The 25,393-nt window shown below is 35.9% G+C and overlaps 1 protein-coding gene across 1 annotated transcript; it reads left to right on the forward strand.

The window, feature by feature from the left end:
• Positions 1–501: 501 nt before the first annotated feature.
• Positions 502–25,393, forward strand: gnai1 (guanine nucleotide binding protein (G protein), alpha inhibiting activity polypeptide 1). The gene is made up of 9 exons (XM_067392230.1): positions 502–985; positions 14,706–14,748; positions 14,838–14,979; positions 16,453–16,610; positions 20,070–20,198; positions 21,080–21,209; positions 22,087–22,240; positions 23,401–23,608; positions 24,349–25,393. The coding sequence occupies exons 1-8, from the start codon at positions 868–870 to the stop codon at positions 23,589–23,591; spliced, it is 1,065 nt and encodes a 354-aa protein (XP_067248331.1). The 5' UTR covers positions 502–867; the 3' UTR covers positions 23,592–23,608; positions 24,349–25,393.

Raw genomic sequence — 25,393 nt, forward strand, 5'->3', positions numbered from 1 at the left:
TCGTTATTTTGTTTTTTTGGCACACCAAAAATATTCTCGATGCTTTATAATATTAATATTGAACCACTGTACTCACATGAACTGATTTAAATATGTTTTAGTACATTAATGGATCTAGAGAGAGGAAATGATATTGCTGGCTATGCAGGCCTCACGGAGCCATCGGATTTCAACAAAAATATCTAAATTTGTGTTCCGAAAGTCTTACGAGTGTGGAACAGCATGAGGGTGAGTAATAAATGACATTATTTTCATTTTTGAGTGAACTAACCCTTTAAGTAAATAAATAAAAGTGTATTTAACTTGTGTATAAATAATTTCTACATTGTAAAAGGAGGATAAACCCATGCATAAAAATGTATTTAATGTCTCCAGTCTGTTTGAACGTGCACACAGACGGGCCACGTCGCCCTGACGGGAAAAGCAAAGCAGCAGCTCATTGACATCAAGAGATGACACTTCCAGCGCCTCGCCCTGCATCATTCATGTCCTTCTGATGCTGAGGCAGAGCGGAGCGCGCGTCCCTTCACTCACGTGAACGCGCCTGCATGCATGCGAACAGGAAGCAGCGCGAGCCCGTGAACACAGACGCCCTGGGGAACGGATCGCTACGCTTTTACGGACTCTTTTTCATCCCTTTGAAGGGATTTACGGTGAAATAACAGCGGCAAAAGGAATAGTTTGATCGAACAAAGCAAGAGTCAGACCATATCCTCTGTCTTTTGATTTACAGGACCCCTTTTTGCGCTCGGTTCTTCTTCTTATTTTTTTTTTTTTAAAGAAGGGCGTGTGGTGGTTTTCCGGAGAGGGAGCTGGTGCATGTTGAATACTGTGCGTTAGATTTAAACGGTTCGGATCGTCGTGAGGATGGGCTGTACGTTAAGCACGGAGGATAAGGCGGCGGTGGAGAGGAGTAAAATGATCGACAGAAACCTGAGAGATGACGGAGAGAAAGCGGCCAGAGAGGTCAAACTCCTGCTGCTCGGTAAGAAACTATTAAACATATATGAGAGGCCTAAACTGTCCCGTTTCTTTGTTATAACTGCATTATAGGCAGTCACTAAACCAATATTATGCTGTAGTTACCAACAAAACTAGTAAGGAAACTTTGAGTGTGTGCCATAATGGTGGACTTTTGATACATTTGAAGCTTTCGGGAGTTACTTTTATATCGCTTTATATTTTTTATGACTTTATACCTGTCGAGGTGGTCAACATTTCACTTTAATTCACATAATTCTGATACATTATTAATAATAACAGAACATTTGGACAGAAGGAAATATTGATTGTTCCAGTAAATGGCGACAAAGTGACAGAGCTGTCAGGGAAAACTGTCGCAATGCACTCAAAACAAACCCCCACACACTATGTGGTGCACTGCAAACTCAAAGAAGAGCTTTAAGTAGGCGGAAATGCATCTTTTGAAGGGTCCATTGGTAATGAGCTGCTGTGGTGATGATGCTTTGACATGTAGGAGGGGTCTGAGAATGGCGACCTGTTGCTTCATTCCCTTCTCATTGTGAAACAAGGGTGCATTTGATCACGATGAGTCGTGCAACTGAGCATCTGTGTGTCAGCACGCAAACATGTGAAATATGAAATAAATAAAGATTACAGGATTAGTCCACTTTTAAATAAACTTTTCCTGATAACTTACTCACCCCCATGTCATCCAAGATGTTCATGTCTTTCTTTCTTCAGTCGAAAAGAAAATAAATTAAGGTTTTTGATGAAAACATTTCAGGATTATTCTCCTTATAGTGGACTTCAATGGACTCCAAACGGTTGAAGGTCAAAATTACAGTTTCAGCGCAGCTTCAAAGAGCTTTAAACGATACCAGACAAGGAATAAGAGTCTTATCTAGCGAAACAGTCGGTCATTTTCAAAAAAAATACAACTGTTTATGCTTTATAAACACAAAATATCACCTTGAACGTACTTCCGGTTTCCGCATTCTTCTAAAAGCTTACACTGTATTTCCTACGCCTTTCCTATGAATGAATGCAGCACCAGTTTAGTTTTTTTCCGTAAGTATTATAGGAAATGTATGACCAATGCAACCGTCTGGGGTCCATTGAAGTCCACTATAAGGAGAATAATCCTGGAATGTTTTCATCAAAAACCTTAATTTCTTTTCGACTGAAGAAAGAAATGAACATCTTGGATGACGTGGGGGTGAATAAATGATCAGGAAAAGTTTATTTAAAAGTGGACTATTCCTTTAACAGCATACTCAGCATACCTCATGATAGATGAAGACAAGGCTTGTGTTGAGGTGTAGCCTAAATGCATTCATGGGTGATATCTGGACTGCTGTGGCAAACCCTTTAACAAGTTTCTTCTATGCATTCTTCTAGCCACAATAAGGACTTCATACTGGGCCAGGACTACTGTGAGAGACTTTTAAACCAGTTGACCAGAGTGCCAGAGTTTTATTTTACATTTTTCATCACGTATAAACTAAGTAAAATGATCCAAAATAAATTAGATTTTCCCTTTGATAAAAAAAATTACATTTATATGTCTGAAAAATATGCATGTTTGGTTCATTTAGTTCTGTGGTGGCCTCCATGACATATTAACTCGTGGGGATGTGATAATATGTCATAGCCACAAGATCATTTTGTCGAGGTAAAGACATCCTTATGTTGTGGCCTCGCAATGTGAGGTTGTGGTCTCATGATCTGATGTTGAGGGAGGCAATGACATCCTTTCTCATGGCCACGAGTTTAAAGGGTTAGTTCCCCCAAAAATTAAAATTCTGTCATTAATTACTCACCCTCGTGTCGTTTCACACTCATAAGACCCCCGTTCATCTTCAGAACACAAGTTAAAGGGATAGTTCACCCAAAAATGAAAATTTGATGTTTATCTGCTTACCCCCAGGGCATCCAAGATGTAGGTGTCTTTGTTTCTTCAGTAGAACACAAATGATTAATTTTAACTCCAACCGCTGTCGTCTGTCAGTGGTATAATGCAAGTCAGTGGGAACTTGGACTATAAGAGTAAATAAAACATGACAGACAAATCCAAATTAAACCCTGCGGCTCGTGACGACACATTGATGTCCAAAGACACGAAAGATCGGTTTGTGCGAGAAACCGAACAGTATTTATATCATTTTTTACCTCTAATACACCACTATGTCCAACTGCCTTCAGCATTCGCTTGGTGATGTCATTGAAGTATAAGCACGAGACATCACTGCCGTTGTCAGAGTGCGATCAGACCTCATGAATCGAGTGATGAATGCAGTTGGACATAGTGGTGTATTCGAGGTAAAAATTATATAAATACTGTTCGGTTTCTCACACAAACCGATCGTTTCGTGTCTTAGACTAGTAGTGTGTTGTTATGAGCTGCAGGGTTTAATTTGGATTTGTCTATGGAAGTGTTTTAGACTCTTATTATACGAGTTCCCATCCACTGGCATTATAAGACTGACAGACGGCAGCGGTTGGAGGTAAAAATCATAATTTGTGTTCTGCTGAAGAAACAAAGACACTTATGTGCTGGGGTAAGCAGATAAACATAAAATTTTCATTTTTGGGTTAACTATCCCTTTAAGATATTTTTGATAAAATGGCTCAGAGAGGCCTGTTTATTCAACAATATCTAGTGATGGCCGATTTCAAAAGACTACTTCACTGAATCTTTTGTTTCGAATCAGTGATTTCAGTCACGTGATTTCAGTAAACGAGGCTTCATTACGTCATAAGTGTTTCGAAATTTCAATAGATCACGAGACTTTGGCAGTTTAACACATGCTTCGAACCACCTATTCGAAGCAAAAGATTCATAAAGCTTCGAAGCTTCAAGAAGCGGTGTTTTTAAATCGCCCATTACTACATATTTTTGAATCAAGTCCCTTTTTTTTTTTTGGCGCACAAAAAGTATTCTTGTCGCTTTATATAATTAAGGTTGAACCACTGTAGTCACATGAACAATGGCAATGCAGGCTTCACTGAGCCATCGTATTTTATCAAAAATATCTTAATTTGTGTTCCGAAGATGAATGAAGGTCTTACGGGTGTAGAATGACATGAGGTCGAGTAATTAATGACAGAATTTTCATTTTTAGGTGAACTAACCCTTTAATGCGTAAACAAACCTGCAACCTGGGATAATCAGAAATGGATATTAATAGTGAATTAATAAATTAATTTGAATTAAGTATGACAGAAAAGTGCGGAAATAAGAAATTATTATATTAACCTATATTATAGGCCTACTATTATATCGCTTTTTAAATCCATTCACTTATTGTGTCTTATCTAGCATACTAATGCTAGATTTCTGATCCTAACCCTTAGCTAACCTAATTCTGTCCTGTACCTACAATGATCTAATGGTACAGGAACTAACTATCCAAACTTAACCCTGATATGTAACTACTAACCCCAACCCTGATTATTCATAAGCCATTTACTGTTATGAAAAGCAATTAGCCATTTTCTGCTTTAAAATATTAGTCCACTAAAAGTTGTGAATTAGTGATATTGCAGTATTGATTATAACAGTCAGGCTAGCATAATAGAAACAATTTAATTAACCGAAACCTTTTTCTTATCTCTTACGGCCATATACTGTACATAATTCAGACATCAACACTGTGTTGTATTTTAGAACTACAAGATAATAGTTTTCCATTTCTCAGTCAGAGCTAGTTACCAAACAAATGGCTAGATATCATACTGATGCCAGACAACAGATACAACATTTGCGTATCTGTTATCTGTTGCATTAATCTGTAATTTCATGTTCAAGCCAGTACTGTCTGCAGTCATTTTGACCTGAGTAGTACCCATTGCTTCCACCGTGATGTTAGATGCTATCTCAAATACTGCCACTCGTCTCCAGGCAACACGCAGACGCACACAGACACACAAACTCAATGTGTTCAAATTACCCATAACAGTAGCACCAATAGAGTCTGGTGAAAGAACGGACCCAACCACTCTTTTTAGTATGGAGTGCCTCTTTGGTTTGCAAGAATTGACCAGCACATGGAAGGTTTGGGGACTTCACGTGTTTGTCTGAAACAGAACCGTATCAGGCACTGGGTCCTAGTCGACCCCGTGAATCTCACATAGGGTGCATTGACACCTGATGTGGTTTAGCAGCCAGAACACTCACATGCTGATGCAATCACTCAGTGTGCTGAATGTTTGGCTGTAATATGAGCATTTCAATAAGCGGTTTAATTGCGATAAAATCCAATAATATTTTAAATCTAATCCATTTGAAAAAAAGAGAGCTGTTTTATATTTTTCTTGGTCAGATATGTGATTTTTGAGGGTTTTTTTGTTGCCCAGTAATCTTGTAGATTTATATAAAAGTGATTCTTCATACATAACACATTTGCACAGAGATTTACGGTGGAGAAAATGTGATTTTCTTTCAGTGTCGATGCACTGTGGTCAGTAGTGAACATTATTGATTATTGAACATTATTGGTTGCATTATTTGATCAAATATTAGTAATATTCCTTCTCGCATGATAATAATAATAATAATAAAACTTGATATTTTGGCTGTTTCTTATTTACTTATTTGGTAATTACCCATGTAATTGGGTCATTGATGAATAAGGTTTTTAAAAGTGTATAAAACCTAATAGAGATAAAATTAATTTTGAAGTTTTGTTAAGTGTTAGCAATGAGATTATGTGGTTTTTATAATCAGTTAACACTGCTTTTGTAATTTTTTACAAGATGGACAAAATTTGTCACCAAAAAAGTAATTCGGTTTTACCAAAATTTTGGTTTTACTGAATGACACTTTTGGTTATAGCGAATTATGATATTTCAAACAATGGGACAAAAGGACAATCAAACATTTTATATTAGTACAAGTTATTAAAATATTACAACATTTTCCATGTTTTATAGTGGTTGTACCGAATGACCTGATATTTCAGGACATGCGTATGAGCAAGTGAAAACATGAATTTTTCAAATAGATAAAAGAGAGTTAGTTACTTTGCTTTACGACCATGTCGTCATTTGCAGGTGTCTGAATGATGTCACATCCTGTCACATGATATTGACCACATGACGTGATCCAAAATGGTCCCTTTATATTGGTTACTCCGAATGACATCAATGAAATTCATTTTTCCAGACATTCTTTCTCATAACAAAGCAACGACTTCTAAACATAATTTTAATACCATTTTGCACTGTTTATATATGATGTTGTAAAATCATGCCAGAATAAAAAATATATACATTTATTACATTTTAAGATATTTTAACCACAAATTAATTTGCTGTATTGGCCTTTGGATGGTTAAACCGAATTACCTTTTGACACTTTAAAATCTTTAAAATACTTTTTTATGTAGCAAAATATGATTAAAATATTTTGGCTTCAATAAAAGAGATCTAGTTGTACTATCTTACATACTTTGGATGTCATATCTATTTTATTATTATTATTATTATTATTAAAAAATAAGGTTAATCCATTGACAAGGCTGTATCTGGATGTTTACACAAAATTAAAATTACTGTTAAATAGTCAAGTGAGTACAGGATTTGGCTGATGATTTTGGCTGAAAATATCAAAATGGTCCACTGTTGACTGCTTCATTTTTCTGGCTGATACGTATCGGCCTATCACTACTAACACTATCTGATTTTTTACAGCTGGTGCTTTGGGTTGATTTCCATTAAATTTTTGGCAGGAAATGGCTAGTGTTTTTGCACCATTGAGGTCGGGGTGTGGTGTATTACAGATGATAACCTTAGGCTTGTGTGTGATAACCCAACTGATTGCTGGACAGCTGGTCTCAGCGGATGTGTGTGTGTCGTGTTTGGAACTACAGGGATGAAAATGAACTGACTGGGCCTAATGTAGCAGCACTAATGTTTGTAAAGCATGTAAACCTCAGACCACCTCGCTGTTGATCACTTACACACACACACACACTAAAGTGAAGCATCACCATGCCCTTCAATATCTCCTTCAATGAAAAACACAAACATTTGAGAAGACTTTAGCGTGGCATCTGTTGGTCATGGAAAAAGTTTTTTTTAACCTGGTCATTTAGCAAATTTAGTGTATGGTATTATTATCTGTTATAGAGTAGTTTTGTGCGTGTGTGGGTGAGCGAAAGCATAGATCGGTCTTTTTGCACGTCATGGTTTGAGGGTTTTAAGAGGGTTTGATGTGCATTCCGTTTACATTCCAATGATGTCACTGGAGTGAAAGTTCATAGGCCGTTCAATAAATTAACATCACAAAGCACTCCAACTTGGGTGTTTTCCACTTGTGGTATGGCTTTAATGCTTTTTAAAGTAAGCATAAATTGACCCTAGTTACTAGGGATAGTTCACAGTAACACCCTAATAAAAGAAAATTCTGTCATCTTACAGTATATCCCCACCCTCATGTTGCTTTTATTTCTTCCGTCAAACACAAAAGCAAATGCTTTGAAGAATGTTTCACCATTCACTTCTACTGCATTTCCTTCCATAAAATTATAATCCATAGTATTATGACTCATTCTGCCTAACATCTCTCTCTTTGAGTTCACTCTCTATGTTCAAGAGTTTCAAGAGTGCATAAGCAAGGAGAAAAAAAATGTTAAAGGGATAGTTCACCCAAAAATGAAAATTCTATCATAATTTACTCACCCTCATGTTTCTTTTGTTGAAAAAAAAAAAAAAAAAAAAAGATATTTTAAAGAATGTTGATACATTTTTCAAAAAATTTCCCCATCAACTGTTTGATTACCAACATTCTTTAAAATATCTTCTTTTGTGTTGGACATAAAAAAGAACCCATACAGGTTTGGAACAACATGAGGGTGAGTAAATGATGACAGAATTTTCATTTTTGGGTGAACTATGCCTTTAACCAACCTCCAAACAGATTTTGTAGGCTCAAGAAAAAAAGCACATTAATTTCTGCAAGTAATGTGTACTGTTTGAGTCTTTAAAAATGGATAATTCACAGTCTAGGGACCAGATTTACTAACAGCTTGCACCAGCACAAACCCTCTTTTGGTGTTAAAAAAACTACTGCTGGGATTTACTAAAGACACGCAGTGAAAAATTTGCGCTGAAAAGGTTTGGACCGAGTTGTTTTTGCAGCTGAATTTATTGCATATGCATTTGTAGGAGTTTCCCTTTCAGATGAAAATTTATGGGAGGAGAATATTTAAATCAATCACGCAACGCGATTTACTAATTTTTGCGCTAATCAATTTACTGGTATTTGCGCCATTATTTAATTCTATATTTTATATATATATATATATTATATATATATATATATATATATATATATATATATATATATATATATATATATATATATATATATATATATATATATATATATATATAAAAATTCAGTTAATCATTTATAAATTAATTAACTGGTATCCATATCTGCGATATTGGCCTTGATATTACTATCTGTATATTATCTGTATATTACAAAAAAAATATAAAAATATTATAAAATATGCTTCATTTATTTTAATTAGTCAATGTGTAAAAATACAATATTACAAGTTTTAAGTTGTGATTAATAACAATTGATTGCACCCAACATGATTAATTACAGAAAATTGTAAGACATACTAGGCTATTTTTGTAGATAATGCAGTCTTAGTAAAATCAATTTTTCAGTCAGTTCCTGACCTAAATGAGTCCCGTCCAACATTTTTTTCCCTTCTCATTGAATATCTGTAGTTTAACTCAGAAAATTGTCACATTTTGACTTCAAGGTTAATCCAAACCCTGCGAAAGAGACGAGAAAGAATTTAAAAACCCAAAGAACTCCTATGAGCGTCAGCTGTTTGATGAGCCAGTGTGTTTTGTGAGACGTGGTTTCAATAGAAGATGTTTTGGGAATACCAAATGAGATGAGATTATTGTTAGTCTTCATTAGGTGTTTACGTGCTCAAATTAGTGTGCGGGTCATGATTTTATTAGGATCCAAAAGAACAAACTGTTCATCTTGGATCATCTAAGAGGCTCTTTGTTTCAGAGATGCACTTGTGTATGCGTCTGTGTGACTATGTTTCTCTCTCTCTGTCTTTCCCATGGATGGGTACATTGATAAGTCCCTCTGGGCTACAGGCTTCTGTTGTGAGACATAATTAAAATAATGTGTCCTCTCTACTTCCTTCTGAAGGAATCTGCTCAATTGCAGGTGTGTTCATCTACGTCCCTGCCAGGTCAAATGTTTACATGGAGCTGTTATTGAAAATGATGATGTAAAACTATTTGTTGATGTCTTGCTCTGGAGGCAGTCATATGCCATGCATTTGCCTGTGTGATGTCACAGGTTACCCAACATCACAACAAGCTGTTTTTGGAGCTTGATTAAATAAATGCTTTGTTTATAATGAGGAAGACGTTTTAAGCAATGAAACTTGCAGGATGTTTTAAATGGTACAAAGATTTCTTGTCAACAGATCAAAACAAATTCAATTTCTCATGTCATGACCCCTTTAAAGATTTATATAAAATACAGAAAAATAAAGATAAAGCACTGACCCCAAAATGTAAAAATCTTGTTTATTTTTGAATTACTGTTTTATTGGCAGTTCATTTTGTGAAAATTCAGACTTAAAATGCTAACAGATCTTACCTGCAAAAACAACACGTGAAAATGAATCATTAGAAGGGCTTAAAGTGTGTAATATAATACAGAGCGTGTGTTTGCTGTAATCTAATAAGACGGGGCAGTGCGACAAAGCATTGCATTAGAGTTGTCACATGGTGTCAGTGTGTTGAGACACGCTGGAGTTGTGTTTCACAGATAGGGCTGTGATGTAAGTCTGTTATCGATTGCAATCTGTACAAAAATGGGGAGAGGTATCCTCAGAGGGCCAGAAAAAAAGTTGTCATTTTGTCAAGTCTCAAAGGAAACCTTGTGGATGGAAATTGGTGATTGTGAAGTACGACAAATTATTGCTGCTATCAATTATTAAAATTATGCTATTCCAAAAATGCATACATTAATGGAATTATTAAAAGGAAAAAGAATTTCTCAACACTAGGTGGCTTACATAATCACGCTGGAGCTGAAAACAACAGATGCACTTTAATCATTAATCATTAATAATGCCTGAGGTGAAATGTGATCATATATTTATATATATCGTACTGAAAAAATTGCAAACATACATAAGGCATGTTTTGCCAGATTTAGAGTTCTCTTGTTGTTCTTCTAAACGAAATGATGAAATCCTGCTTTCATCATAAGCTGTCAGCATATTATAGCTGGGTGAAGCGTATCAGATGCTTTGGGGTAAGCTGTGCCAGTGGCTCAACTAATAATTGAATGCTTTTCTGGTTACAAATTGTTTCCAAGGCAGAGATTAATATTAATTTATTAAAGGGGTCCTTGATTATGATTTCATGTTTTTAACTTTAGTTAGTGTGTAATGTTGCTGTTTGATCATAAACAACATCTGCAAAGTTACGACACTAAAAGTAAAATGCAAATAAATAAAATGCTTTTTAAAGGACTACAACAAACTTCTTCCTGGGTTGGTGACATCACAAACCCAAAAATTTACTTAAAACCTGTGCAACAAAGGGGGTGAGGCTAGGGCTGGGCGATATGGCTGAAAACTGTATCACGATATCAGTGTTTCATATCGGTCGATATCGATAATTATTGATATTTTTAATGACCCATTTAAAATAAGGACCAGGAGAAAAGTATATTACATTTAAACATTTTTATTTTAAACTTAACCTTCCTCTGATCATAATCCCCTCAGCTATTAAGACAGAAATGTCAACAACCATGGAAAAATGTAAACATAAGTCTAAAGTAGGGTGACTGATCTGCATCTTGCCATGTCATCATTTTACGCCAGACTGCTTCACAAATGAGGGTCAATTCAATGCTGGATTTGCACAAAAGATTAACATGACGGCACATGCTAGTCGATCATTTGAATCAACTCCACAGCAACTACATAAATGTATCCACTAACTATTCAGTAATGTCCAGTTGCACTCTAAAAGTTGTAACTTCTTCCTGAGTCTCTCCATCAGTGTCCGACTCCGGTTTGAACAATGTAAGGCTGAACACAGTTACTGACAATCCTCATTTTGGCTGCGTGAGATTCTCCAGCTTTGTTGTTGTTGAGCAACCGAAGCACAAGCTGTTAAAGCTCCACCCTCTTCTGGAAAGCAGGCCGTGAGCAGCAGCTCATTTGCATTTAAAGGGACACGCACAAAAACGGTGTGTTTTTTCTCACAACCAAATAGGAGCAAATTTGACAAGCTATAATAAATGATCTGTGGGGTATTTTGAGCTGAAACTTCACAGACACATTCTGGAGAGACCTGAGACTTACATTACATCTTGTAAAAGGGGCATTATAGATATATTTAAGATATATGCACTCTTAAATGGGCTCCAACCGAACAAAAACACATTGTCGACATTTTTTATGCAAAATAATTTATGTTGTTTCTTTCACTTTGGGGTAAAATATAACAAACATTTCTTTGTAAGATACATCAAAGGAGAAAACTCTTTCATCCAAGGCACTTCCAACATTTGTCGACATTTGTTTATCACTCCCCAGCTGTCGTATCTGCATGTTTGCTCACAGTGTGCAACATCTTTTCCTAATTTGTAAGTTTACGAGGTGTTCAGATGTGTCATGGTGGGTGTTCTCTTGTGAGGAATCACTTGGCTCATTCAACCCACAAAAGTAGTGGTGATATGTCAGCCAGGCTGTTAATATTTGCTTATTTTGACATTAATTGTGGTACTGTAATCATTTTTTAGTACCATCCAGCTAAATTACGAACCAAGTGAAGCCTTTTCCTCCCATTCGGAGGAAAGCACAGCTAAAATCAGTCATTTACAAATTCACAAATTACTTCAATATACAGTATTTTTCATAGAATCATACCACATGGTTTTGTTTAGGTCAACAAATGTTTACAGTTCTAACAAATTACAGCTCAGGTCCTTGACCATACAGAGACATGAGCCACCCAAAATGATAATCAGAGAGAAGAGTTTTATCTGCCACAATGAAGTGGCACATACTTTATGCGCACAATCAGCAGGAAGCAAGTTACTATGACAAATGGGCATTATCATGCATTACTGGAAACGAATGCATATGAGCGATACGCTGCAGAGCTGCTTTTCTCTGGCATGCACCCATCAGGTACCTGAGCCCTCTTTGGCAGCATGTCCTCAGAAACACAGCCGGTTGCTATGGCAGTGTGACGAGAGACCGGGCTCGAGCATGCGCGTGCGCGGATGCATGCATAAATGCATGATCGCATGTGTCAAATGTACAAAAGCAAGATGAGTGTAACAGTTCGTTTTTTTACGAATAGAAACTGGTTTGCACCTTGTTCCTCTAGTGGCACATTCTCTCTGTTTGTCCTTTGCTTTATTAAGATCTCTCCCAGGTTGCACTAGCCCTGGAGGGCTGTTTCCAGCACTGATTATAACACCGTTTCTTGTTATAAAAACATACACCTCTATTTTCCGATTCAGTGGTTTAATATTCCGCCATAGCCTTTCGAAATTCTTGTTACAGGTATAACGATGTTTTAGTGCTTAAAAACAGTTGGATGGAAATAAACTTGTTTTGTTTGGCAGTAGCTGATTTTATACACTGATAACACACAGATCCATGACACTATATATTAAATACACCTCTTCTATGATCAGTGTTGTTATAATTTACTAAAAGTATTAAGTTTTTGAAGCAATTAAAATAAAGCGGAACTAAAATAAAATAATAGATGAAAAACTTCACCTTATCTACAGTAGTCAACATTTGAAGTGGATCAAAATAAGTTCAAAGTTGTCCTAAGAAGGTTTTAAGGACAACTTTGATTAAATGTTTTGATCCACTTCAAATGTTGACTACTATATTTTAGTTCAGCCAAGACAACATTTTTTAAAAAAAGTACTATAAAGACAAATTAAAACTGAAGTAAAAATGAAAGCTATATACAAATTATAAAAAAAATATATATATATATATATATATAATTAGTAAAATTAAAGCGAAAACTGAAAATATAAAATACAATTACTACAAATACTACAATTAGTGAAAATTAGTGTACATATAAATTAGGACAAACAATCGTTTATAAATAATACTAAAATAATGCCTGTCTATGATGGACATGTTTTTAATTTCTGAATTTAAAATGCATTTTGATATTTTGTGTGTCTAAACAGGTGAAACAACTGTTCTGGTATCATAATGAGGAACAGAAGTCTGATTAAAAGAATGAAATTCATGAAAAGAAAATATTACTGAGTCATTTAAACTTGCAATATTATTTCTTAGAAAAATAGGCAGTAAGAAACCTGTATTCGGGAAGGACAAAGAAAAACACAATATTAATATACTACTTTGTGTACTATGTTTAGTAACTCAATTACCATCCAGGTGCTGGATGGATTATATTATGCTGAAATATCTGAACCATATTTCCACAATCTTGAACCCTTAGAAGTTGACTTTACTCAAGGTTTCCTTTGTAACCCATAATAATCTTATCAGATGTTGGTCTTTGATCAGGCACTGAGCCTTTGGCAAAGAGCTGTGCACACTTTAATATACACACACATGCACTTAGAGTGCATATTTAAGGAATGTTCAAAATGTCCAATACAGGTTAAGATCTATTGAAAACACCATGACCATTTAAACTTGGTAACCTGTAACATTTGCACAATACGAGCAAAGATATCGGAAAGGGATGTGGCGTAACAAATTTAATTTTCTTAGAAAAGTAGTCCAACCTTTATAAGTTGAGTTTGACAGCTGAAATGTAACATTTTTGCATTGAAGAACCTGTTTTCCCTGTCTGCCATTGATCGGACAACCAGATAGTCTTCTAAGTCTATGGGTTTTTTCTGTTAAGCAGATCAAGACAACACACACACACACACACACACAGCAGTGGTGTTTTCTGTCTCAGTGCTAGGGAAAGATATCCCAGTAGATAAGCTGGATAAATTGGATTCTATAAGTGGATCCGTTATTGAACAAATCAATGCAGCAGCAGGAGCTGACAGAGTTTGCCAGCAGTGCACATTTGTGAACATACACGGGATAGGATCCTTTATGTGTAGTCCGTTAAATTTATCTGCACAGCATTTAATTTACTCACGGTTCCAAACCCATATGACCTTCTTTCTTCCGTGCAACACAAAAGGAGATGTTTCATGTTCATGTTGATCTTTACCATATATTGAAAGTGGATTGTGTCTGTCCGACTCAATAAACATTCTTCAAAACTACTTTAAGGATGATAAAAAGCCATATAGTGGATGTTTAGAATGACATGACAATGATGTTTGGAAGAATTTTCTCACGAGAAGTTAATAAAATATTCATATGCAATAATGAAAAAATGAAAGTGTTAGAACTACTATGTACAACAATGTTCAGTGTCTTAGATCTTGTATTTCCAGGACAAAAGAGACTGTCGTTGTCTGCATCGCTCTACAGGGTTTTAGAAATTCACACAGGGGCTCCTCAGAAACAAAGCACTAAACTGAAATTGTCAGAGGCTTTTTGAATTTTAATTTTAGTTTTCTGTCTTAAGGGGCTCATACGAGTGAATGCATTAACTCAAGTCATTGTTCTTGATATTCATTAAGTCTTGCACTAGTTGAATCATTTGTAAACAAATGAGCTAACTCTTACGCAACTGCTCTTTTACAGGTGCTGGAGAGTCTGGGAAGAGTACAATAGTCAAACAAATGAAGTAAGTGTTTTGTGTTCATTTTCTACTCTAACTACACTTCTGTTTTAGGCTGAATATCATTTATTGGTTATTCATGTCTCTCTATATAGAATCATCCATGAGGCGGGCTACTCGGAGGAGGAGTGCAAACAGTACAAAGCTGTTGTCTACAGCAACACTATCCAGTCTATCATCGCCATCATTCGTGCCATGGGGCGACTCAAGATCGATTTCGGAGACGCAGCACGAGCGGTGAGTCACAGGATTGGTGGCCTGGTGCGATTCATGTCGCCCACAGCCCACTTATGTAGATTCACAGACACTGTAAAAATGAAGAGATGGACCACAAAAAAATAAAAAAAGCCAATGGAAGAAATCGTAATGGCCTATATAGCGGCTGTGGGAATGAAAGTTTTGCCTTTCAGTTAAATTAATCAATTGTTTTTGATAGTTAGAGCCCTGTTTTAATGATCTAAGTGCATGATCTAAGTGCAATGGTTGGTCTTAAAGGGTTGTCCCTATTCTCTTAATGAGTAATGGGTTTGGGGCGTAATGTGTAATAAACCGATCAGAGTCTCATCTCCCATTCCCTTTAAAAGCCAGTTGCACTCTAAACTAGCAAAAAACACTTGCGTCGCACCTGGCGCCGCGTTGCGCTGGGTATATGATAGGGCCCTTAGTGTTTACCGTTTACTGATTGAAATACACCTCTTCTACGCTCTAAAAAAATCTTTAAAAATAGGGCCCAGTGTACTGTGTTAATATGAAGGAATTTTCCATATTTATTTTTCACAGGTGTTTTACATGTATTTTGAATTTGGCATTTTATTGTGTTGTGTTTTAGTGTTAAAGGAAACTTTAACAGATAATGTTCTGGCAGAAGAAATTTTTAGTTACAGTGTATGATGGCCATGTATTAAAATTTTTCTATTTTGGGGCATGAAGTAAGTGAAATGTCAGAGTTGTACAACTGTCCAGAAGCAACCTCTTTTTGACCTTTATAATGACAAGACCAGGATAGTTCAGGTTGTAAAAATGTCATTTGGTACAACCTAACAATTCATGATTTGTAAAAAAAAAAAAAAAAAAAAAAAAAAAATTATATATATATATATATATATATATATATATATATATATATATATATATATATATATATATATATTTATTTATTTTTTATTTTTATTTTTTATTTTTTTACCTTGAATAAATTTATTTAAAAACCTTCTTGAAAATAATGATTATGTGTACACTCAAAAGGAAAATAGCGCTTTTTACTTTTTATTGACTGACATTAAATTTAAAGTGATTAAATTTAAACTTTTTGAATGCGTGGTATAAATGCTATTAAAGGTATAAAAGTAAATGCATGAACATGGATACAAAGAGTACATTTTAATAATTTGTATAGATTAATTCATTTTTAAAAAAAAAATCTTTTTCTTTATTTTGGACACACAACTGTAAATTACCCAGCAAAAAAAAAAAAAATCTTTTTTTAAAATTTAGGCCTGTTTTTGGATCTGTGTAACAAACCTATTATCATACCAGAATCAACATATTAGCTTATTATATTAAAGATGTTACTGTAGCTTGTTTAAAAAAACAAAAACAAAGGTTGCAGTATTAAGTTAATTGTGGTTTCATTATAATAGGGATGATGTTTAGGACAATGAATATATGTGTGCTAAAATTGAAATCTGCTCTCCTCTCTCTGTGTCTCAGGATGATGCGAGGCAGTTGTTTGTGTTGGCGGGCAGCGCTGAGGAGGGTTTCATGACAGCAGAGCTGGCTGGAGTGATAAAGCGTTTGTGGAAGGATGGAGGAGTGCAGGCCTGTTTCAGTCGATCCAGAGAGTACCAGCTCAACGATTCAGCAGCATAGTGGGTCTAAATCTCTGTCTTACTCTACCCATGCTATTTTTCTTGTCTTCTCTATATGTCCTCTGCTTCACCTTACACCACATCCTAACCAAGCGTGGAACACTAAAATGCTAGGTGATAAATCACCTCACAGGAAAAAGAAAATCTCTTTTATATCTCAGTTGTTTCCCCTACACAACAAGACTATATGGAGGGCAAATTGAGACTTCAGCATCTAGGATAATGCCATTTTTTAAATAATAACTTATAAATGGATAAAGACAGACTTAATGTGAGCTATGCGGTTGTTAATCAATGACATTTGCTTCTGTTGAAGCCATTAGCCTGTATTATTTCAACTTGTTTTAAAATTATTATTAATTAAAATTAATAGCAGTATTCCTGGTGAAAAACTAAAATATATAACTTTAAATCAATAGTTTTATATGTTTCTCCATGATTTGACATTTTAATTAAGCTTTTCCCTTATTGAAGCTGTTAAGTAAACAGTCTTGTAACCTTTTGATTTTTGTCTGATTTTCAAATACTTTTGGAACAAAGACTGCTGAAAAAGTGCGGTTTTTCACTGCCCAAACCAATTTCTCATTGGCCCAAGTTGTATAATAAACATAAAATATGTATCATTTCATGATTATACATTTTTATCGACTGTGATTTTATCACCTCACACAGCATTTTGCTCTCTGCAGGGGCCGTTTTACATTTCGTTAGGATGAGGATGAATCACCTCATGACTCTTTGTTTTTGTCCTTCACGGACATTCTTTATTTATCTTCCTCTGTCTCTCTATCTCACATACCATCCTCCCTTCCTATCTCTCTCAGCCTTTTCACCTTTTTGGGCGCTCAACCGTTCATTCCCCCTTCTGTTTTTCTTGTTCACTGAACATCAGCCACTGCCAAAACAGCAAGTTCAAACAGCTTTATCCAGCACACTGAGATCTCCTGTCTTACCAAATCCAGACTCTCACTTTTTAAGCCTTGAACGAGCTTGTCAATATTTGCCTGCTGCCTGTAGCTGCCTGCTTACTGTGCTACTAGAACATGCCGTTACCTTTGACTCAGAAAACCCGCCCGTCCGAGACTAGCCACGCGCGTACGCTGTTGCATTTCACATGAGAAAAATACACAGATGAAAGTGTGTCACATGCTGCTACAGTTAAGGCATGCAAATACATGTGGGTGCGTGTTAAGGTTTCATGTTGCACAAAACCACTGATAAAGATAAAGTTGATAGCAATTACAGATAACAATTGTGTAGTGTACTCAGAAATTCTTATTTTGTCTTAATAAAATAGTAAACACACTACTGTGTGTGGGTTTGAATTTCTCTAGTTTTACATATGCAGTTACCTTCTAAGGCTGCACATTGTTTTGTGGGACTGATACTGATATGCAGAATCAATTTTTAATTATTGTTTTATTTCTTTTTCCATCCATCCATTTTTCAAACAGCTTGTCTGTTCAATGTAGTCTAGAGTCCATCTCAGTGTCTCAGGCCATAGGTGAGGAGTTTAATTTGGAGTTTCTTTTAAATAATTTTAATAAAATAACTAAATAACCAATAGATTACATAAAATATCATCTGTATTTTATGTAATCTATTGGTTTATTTTATTAAAATTATTAAAAATATATATTATTATATTATTTTTGTATCACTCTCACTTGACAAAATCAATGGAATTTAAATAAAAAGTATATAATTAAAAAAATAATAATTCAAGCAAAAGACTGTTTCAAAAACAAAAAATGGATTATGAATATTTCTTATTATAGTATCACACTTCACTTTATGAATCAAAAGCTTTTACCTGTATATTGTTTTTTGCGAATGATTAAAACATAATTTAAGTATAATATAATTTATAATTGTTATATAATATTAAATTAATTTATACATAGCACACAAACATATTTATAGGTTCATGTTCAATAAAACTATGGTTTTATCTGCACTTTCCAGTATGGAATGACAATTTTTTTCCAGTTTTGCCATTTCACCCTACTAGTAAACCACATTTTGCTCACTGAGCTTGTTGCGATGCATTCTGGGATTGGCCTTCTCTGTGGCGAATACATTAAAAAGTCTTTTATTATTCAGACAAAGTGAAGTGTCTTATAAGGTTGCTTTTAGAGCAGTCTTTGTGCCAGAAAAACCTGTGGTATCTTAAAATGCTGTCTAGGCGGGTAACTCACTAGGTTTTAGAACAGAGCTTCTTTGTAAATATGTGTGTTTGTGGTATTGGTCTTATTTGTGTATTTGTGAGTGCGTAATGTGGTTTGGCTTTTGTTTAAGCTGTTACTAAGCATTACCAAATCGCGAGCTAATATGTAGCCTGTGTCATACCATTTTAGTCAGGGCTGTGAACATCATATGAAGTGGGCAGTTGGCAGACGTTACGGCTCAGTGTTTGTTTTCAGGAAACGGCCCTGCTGACTGTTGTGCAATTGTTTGAGCAGAGCTGCGTGTATGTGTATAAAAAATCTGTTTTAGCAGAAGGGGATTACTGCAGATTGAAAGTTTAAATCCTCGTCTCCACCCAGGTCTACCCCTGTTCCCTTGTCTCGTGAGAGACCCAGTCGGGATCTCTGGTCCCCCTTTTCCACCAAGGCAGTTTGAGTGCTGGTTCAGAGCCTAGTTTTTAAATCAGTTCTTTGTCGTTTGACACCCAAAGCACCAGCTCTAAACCAGGGAAAGTGCTTCATAAGTAGCACCAAACTATTGCTGATCTAGAAGTAAGAACTGCTTGAGGCATGGGCCGGGAGCGGGGTTACCGTGACTACCGCCATTTTTTAAAATAGCAGCTCGATTGTAATCTACATGTTGGATTCGCTGTGTTTAGATGCCGATATTAGTTTGCAAAGCCACGAGCATCAATAGTAGAGCAACATCTGCCATTGTTAATGGTGTGTTTGTGTTTAGCGCTGCTGCACTAGTGTTGCTGGGAAAGATGAGACGTATACAGTGATGTAAGACATGGCTCTGTGGTGGCTCTCTAACCCATCTCTGTTGGTAAAACCAGTATATGCTGGTTAGGTATGTTTTGAAGCATGGCAGCTGGTTTAAGCTGGTCCTTAGCCAGTCATGAACTGGTTTAGGCTGGTCAAGTGCTGGTCCTAAGCAACAAGCTCCAGCCAGCTCAGGACCAGTTTAAACCAGCTCACAACCAACTAATGACCAGCATAAACCAACTCAAACCAGCTGCCATGCTTCAAAACATACCTAACCAGCATATGTTTTTTTTTTTTTTTTTTTTTTTTTCAACAGGGATGGAAAGGCTCTTGAGTTGAACAAACTCTGAACCGGCACTATCTCTGAACTATAGCACCCGGCTCATGCTGGTGGAAAAGTTGTATGAGTCAAGAGATTTACTGGAACCAAAAGGAACTGACTTACTGCACTCATGATTTCATTTCATTTGAACTAACCCTTCCATCTCTGTTTTTATCTCCACAGCTACCTGAATGATTTGGACAGAATAGCACAGGCCACCTATATACCCACTCAACAGGATGTGCTACGGACCAGAGTCAAAACCACAGGCATTGTGGAGACCCACTTCACTTTTAAAGACCTCCACTTTAAGTGAGCACTTTAGGTTGTTTTATTACAAAATTACAAATATCATTATTATTACTTTGAGAATACACAAAATATATTTTAGATAATTACAATTATTTAAATTGAGAAGTGCATTCATAGAATGTAATTGTACTTTGTTGTACTAAATTTAATTTATTCTGATTGTAATAAAAATGATAAAAATCACTTGCATTACTGTAAAGTTTGTATTACAGTAATGAGAATTTGGGAGAAGATGTGCTTAATTGTGCAAAAAATCTTAATCATTCAAAAAAATGAGGCAAACTATAATTTATTATTTATTTAAACATGTAAACATGACAGATTTCTTTGTGAAATTCATCTACAGTGATTTATTAGCTTTATTACACTTACTGTAACATAATATGATATGCATTTGCATATTCATGGATTGAATTAGGAAGTACATCACAGTAGTTTTATTTGGCGTTTTGGTATAAATTGTGAATATTGGGACAACCCATGCAGCGTGTGACTGCAATCGTGAGCAAAAGTGATAGAAAAGAGAAGCAGAGAGAGACAAATAGAGAAGTGTCTGTCTTGAACTGGCTTGCACTCTGATTCAGACAGGAAGTGGAAGTATATAGCATCAGTTTCTTTGCCCATATTTAGCTTTAGACCTTTCAGAGTTGAAAACTAGTGTCCAATATTTAACATGTTATTTAAATCAATTGTAAATTGATATTTTGTGAGACACACAAATGACACACAAAACTCAGTCTACTTAGTGAATGCCAGATCAATCACTTCTGTGGTTTCATTTCAGTTAGTATGCTCCCTTAACAGGCAGCTGTTGTCAGCAAAATAGCTCACTCGTTTAAGACTGATTTTTGTTAACCATTCTAAAATGTTATGTATTTCAGGATGTTTGATGTCGGGGGTCAAAGGTCAGAGAGAAAAAAATGGATCCACTGTTTTGAAGGTGTGACTGCCATCATCTTCTGTGTGGCACTGAGTGACTATGACCTGGTGCTGGCTGAAGACGAAGAGATGGTGCGAGAGTACTTCCTGTTATTTCGTAAAATACAGAATTACAGTGCTTGCAAGGCAGTGCTAGATTGAAATTCTACTTTTTATTCCTACATTTCTGTAATTAGTTCCAACTGGAAGCATGAAACATACAAACTTCATTCAAACATTCTGTAGATAACATTTTCGGAATTGAAGAAAAATATGAAATTTTCCCATTGACAAGTTAGCTATTGAAAAATGAACTGACTGTGATGGCGTGACTAACCAAAGCCAAAAACCCAACACAACTTATAACTTTAATTCTTTTTCTGCCTGGCAAGCATTAGTATTTCCTTCAAAACAAAATTAAATCTATATGTTGTAGTCTGTTTATATGAGTCTTAAATCAATAGTTCACCCAAAAAGGAAAATTCTCAAAAAGGAAACATAACTTCTTCGCTACAAAACTTTTTTTCCTGTAAACCTTCAATAGATTTACTAGTGACACTTTTATATACAGGTCCTATTGTTTGAAGTATTTTTGAATTTGTGTCGTTCAGGTGAATGAGAGGTAAATTCAGCCTGACTAGAAAACCAATTCCTGCATTTATCATATAATCCATACCAACGTGATATTGATTCAGTCTAAGCCCTACTTTATTAAGGGTTCGCAAACAGGTATTGATTGATTTAATAGTAAATGGCAGAGGGCTAAAGCACATCTACCCCCCAGCTTCAACTCGATACAAAGTTCGGCATGTAGTCATTAAATGATGGTTAAGTGGATGGTATTTGTCATTGTGTAAAGTAATATAGTGTTTAAAGATGCTTCCAAGCCAAGATACACAGTCAACACCCATTTTCTATCTCTTTCTGTCCTTATTGCTTATGGTCCATCAACCAATATCTCTTTCTGCAGAACCGAATGCATGAGAGCATGAAGCTGTTTGACAGCATCTGCAACAATAAGTGGTTCACGGACACCTCTATCATCCTGTTCCTGAATAAGAAGGATTTGTTTGAGGAGAAGATCAAGAAGAGTCCGCTCACCATCTGCTACCCAGAATATGCAGGTCAGACGCCCATACTGGTTTACTCTTTGTTACATTAACATTTAAATTTAATTAATTATTTTTGGAAAAATAACGCAAATAAAATTTAACTCTTTTAACACACTCACCCCGAACCAGGCCTACATATGTCATCTTACATTTCAGACATTTGGTTAGTGATGAACTTGAAGCAGGGCAACAACTCACTGCATGATGTAGCCTATAGAATGCAGATATATGCCACTGAAATTCAAGATATTGGGGCAAAAAATACCCTTATGAGTTTTTGTCTCATATTTATATAAGCAATATCACTCGTGTAACGAGTGCAATATCACACAAGTGTTGTTTTTGTCTCAAATAGCATGAGTTTAAATGTGATATTGATTTTATACAACAGTTCAATAAATAAGAAGTTAATATTGTGTTATATTTTAGACACAATATTGTTTTTGTTGTTCAATTTTGCAAACAAAAACATTAACTGTAACGTCAGAGCAGAACTGTTGTGCATCTCCAAGCAATACAGTGTTGTTTCATTACTGAAATAATCCATGTTTTGAGCAAAACAATCGGGTGAACCAATACTTCAATTGCACATTCATAAAGAGTGTTTAGAAACAAGTCATTTCACTCGGTGGCCATCTTTGAAACGCCTCTTGGGCATTCAAGCGCAGCTCCTATCTCTTTGAATGGGGAAACATTAAATTCTCTAAAGCTGTTTGCCAAGCTTTCGATTAAATTTCATATTTGAAATCACCAATGAAATCTGACAACAACTGTCTCATTAATTGTGTTTCTAAATGCTTGAATCATGACAAAAAAAGTATAGTATTTTTCAGGCTGGATCAAGCTAATGCGCATGCACAGTCCTAAATGCACATCTCTTGTGTCTCATTTTGGAGGCTCGTGTCTGACTGTTTCTATAGGAACCGGAGCTTCTAACGGCCGCTGCAGTGATGCGATGACTTATCAATCAGTGATTGGCTCTTATTTAGAAGGCAGGACTTATTCTGTCATATTGCTTGTTGCACTTTCTCCCATTCAAAACAATATGAGTGACGCGTCGTGTTAATTTATAGTCTTTGATATTACATCATTTCCAGTTATTTGATGTCAAAGGAACATCATCCTGTTACATCACTTCCTCATACTGAAAATGTTTCCTGCCCATCTGACAGGGTCGAATACATACGAAGAGGCCGCAGCCTACATTCAGTGCCAGTTTGAGGATCTGAACAAGCGGAAAGATACCAAGGAGATCTACACTCACTTCACTTGCGCCACCGACACCAAGAATGTGCAATTTGTCTTTGACGCAGTTACCGATGTCATCATCAAGAACAACCTGAAGGACTGCGGACTCTTCTAGAAACTGGCTCGTATCTGGTGAGGATCAGCTTCCTCAATGTCACGTGTGCCATGCTGGCTATGCAGTGTGTGTTTATGTGCAAAATAATCAATGTTCATATTGCGAATGAAGTCGCATACTGGCCCTGGAGCCATGATGGAATAAAACATTAAAGGGCGAATGTGTGTTTAAAGGTGACGTCTGTAGATGTTTCAATGTTTAAGAGATAGTTTGCCCAAAAAAAAAAAAAGAATTTCTGTCATCATTTACTCACCTTCATGTTTCCTTTATTACTACAAGTTGACATGAGTGCGAGTAAGTGATGAACAAGAATCACACATTTTTGGCAAAGAATTTCTTCAAGTTTAGAGCCGGACGTCCTTTAAAGGGGGCAATATCTTTTTAAACGTACTACTGATGATCCACGATTTTATTTTTTGAGAGAAAAGGCTTTTATTCAGCTGGGATGCATTAAATCAATCAAATTGATCATTAAATTGATTGTTTGGTTGATGGCTTGTTCTGCACACAATGATGAAAGCTGTTTGTTTGTCATGCTTCACCATGAATATTTTGTTTCTTGGAAATATGAATATTTTTGCCATTCTGTTTAGTGCAATAAGTGGCGTAAAAATGCTACACTTCACCTTTAAATTGTGTTGTTAAATGTGTAAATGAGTGTGAACTAGTAAATAGTTTACTCTTAATGCCTTGTTTGAATATGACAGTGAATCATTTAAGTCACATTTAAGTAACTCTTCTTTTTCTTTCTTTCTAGGTGCAATTGAAGCCAGTTTTGATGTGCATTTTGTTGGAGAAAGATTGCAAGACTAAGTATTGAGAAAATTAGTCTTGGACCAGTGCTGTACATTACGCCACTTTTGTCAGCTTTATTTATGGTTTTTGTCTTTGGAAATTTTAAAAAGTAGCATTTAAAAATGAATTGTGTCCAATGTTCGTACAGTCGTTGCTGTCACGGCCACGTTGTTTATTTTTCCCCCTGGCACAAGTTTGTTTCTTTAAAACAAGGGATTTCTTTTTATTTTGCTTTCTTGCATCAGAGAAGTTTCCCTTTTCTTGTAAAATGTTACTTTTTTTTGCCTTTGTGGTTGTTGCTATGGGGAGAGAGGAAGATTGTGCTACTTGATCCAGTTTGTTGGTTCTCGTGCCTTCGCATGCGTTTCTGCAGTCTTTGTCCATTTGCTTGGGTTTGCCTGCCGAATATCTCTCCAACGTCAAAGAAATTCATACTGGATGTTACTAATTTGAGAGCACAAATCCTCATATGCATTGAATGTGAGCGTGTGAGAGAGAGTGGGAGTGTGTATCTGTTTGCGTGTTTATGTATATATATATATTATGCGGCGGTGTAGAGAAAGCTAATGGTTAATACAGTGAGAGGTGGTCCAAACCTCTGGGTCTCCATAGCAACAAGAGTAGACCAAACAGCCACTTCAGATGGAGATGAGTCCTGTTCAGCTGTCAGACACTGAGACGCGTGCAGGACTTGGAATCTGTCTCTCAAGCACCTGTCATCAGACACTGGTCGCCATTTTAATGGCTTACTGCTCGAAGAATGGCGTGTTGCCGAGAAACGCCATTGAGAGACGAATGGACTGAGAAGGGGCTCAGGATTTCACAGGAAAAAAACAATATAAAAATGTCTGCAAAAAGACATTTGAGGCAAGCGATATTGTTGATTGATTATGAAGAAAACTGCCACCTCTGTCTGTGTGTTCTCCATATTGGGGGAACATTTGTACACTCATTTCCCTTATTTTGCTAATAAAAGGCATTTACTTCCTGAGTTGTTTGTCTGTGTC

This window comes from Chanodichthys erythropterus, chromosome 8, assembly GCF_024489055.1.
Source record: "Chanodichthys erythropterus isolate Z2021 chromosome 8, ASM2448905v1, whole genome shotgun sequence".
Classification (NCBI taxonomy): domain Eukaryota; kingdom Metazoa; phylum Chordata; class Actinopteri; order Cypriniformes; family Xenocyprididae; genus Chanodichthys; species Chanodichthys erythropterus.

Excerpts from the sequence above, each read along its gene's own strand:
- gnai1 (XM_067392230.1), top strand. The coding sequence starts at position 868 with ATGGGCTGTACGTTAAGCACGGAGGATAAGGCGGCGGTGGAGAGGAGT. Across the intron at positions 20,199-21,079 it reads TTTAAAGACCTCCACTTTAA|GATGTTTGATGTCGGGGGTC; the intron begins GTGAGCACTTTA and ends TATGTATTTCAG. Across the intron at positions 22,241-23,400 it reads CTGCTACCCAGAATATGCAG|GGTCGAATACATACGAAGAG; the intron begins GTCAGACGCCCA and ends CCCATCTGACAG.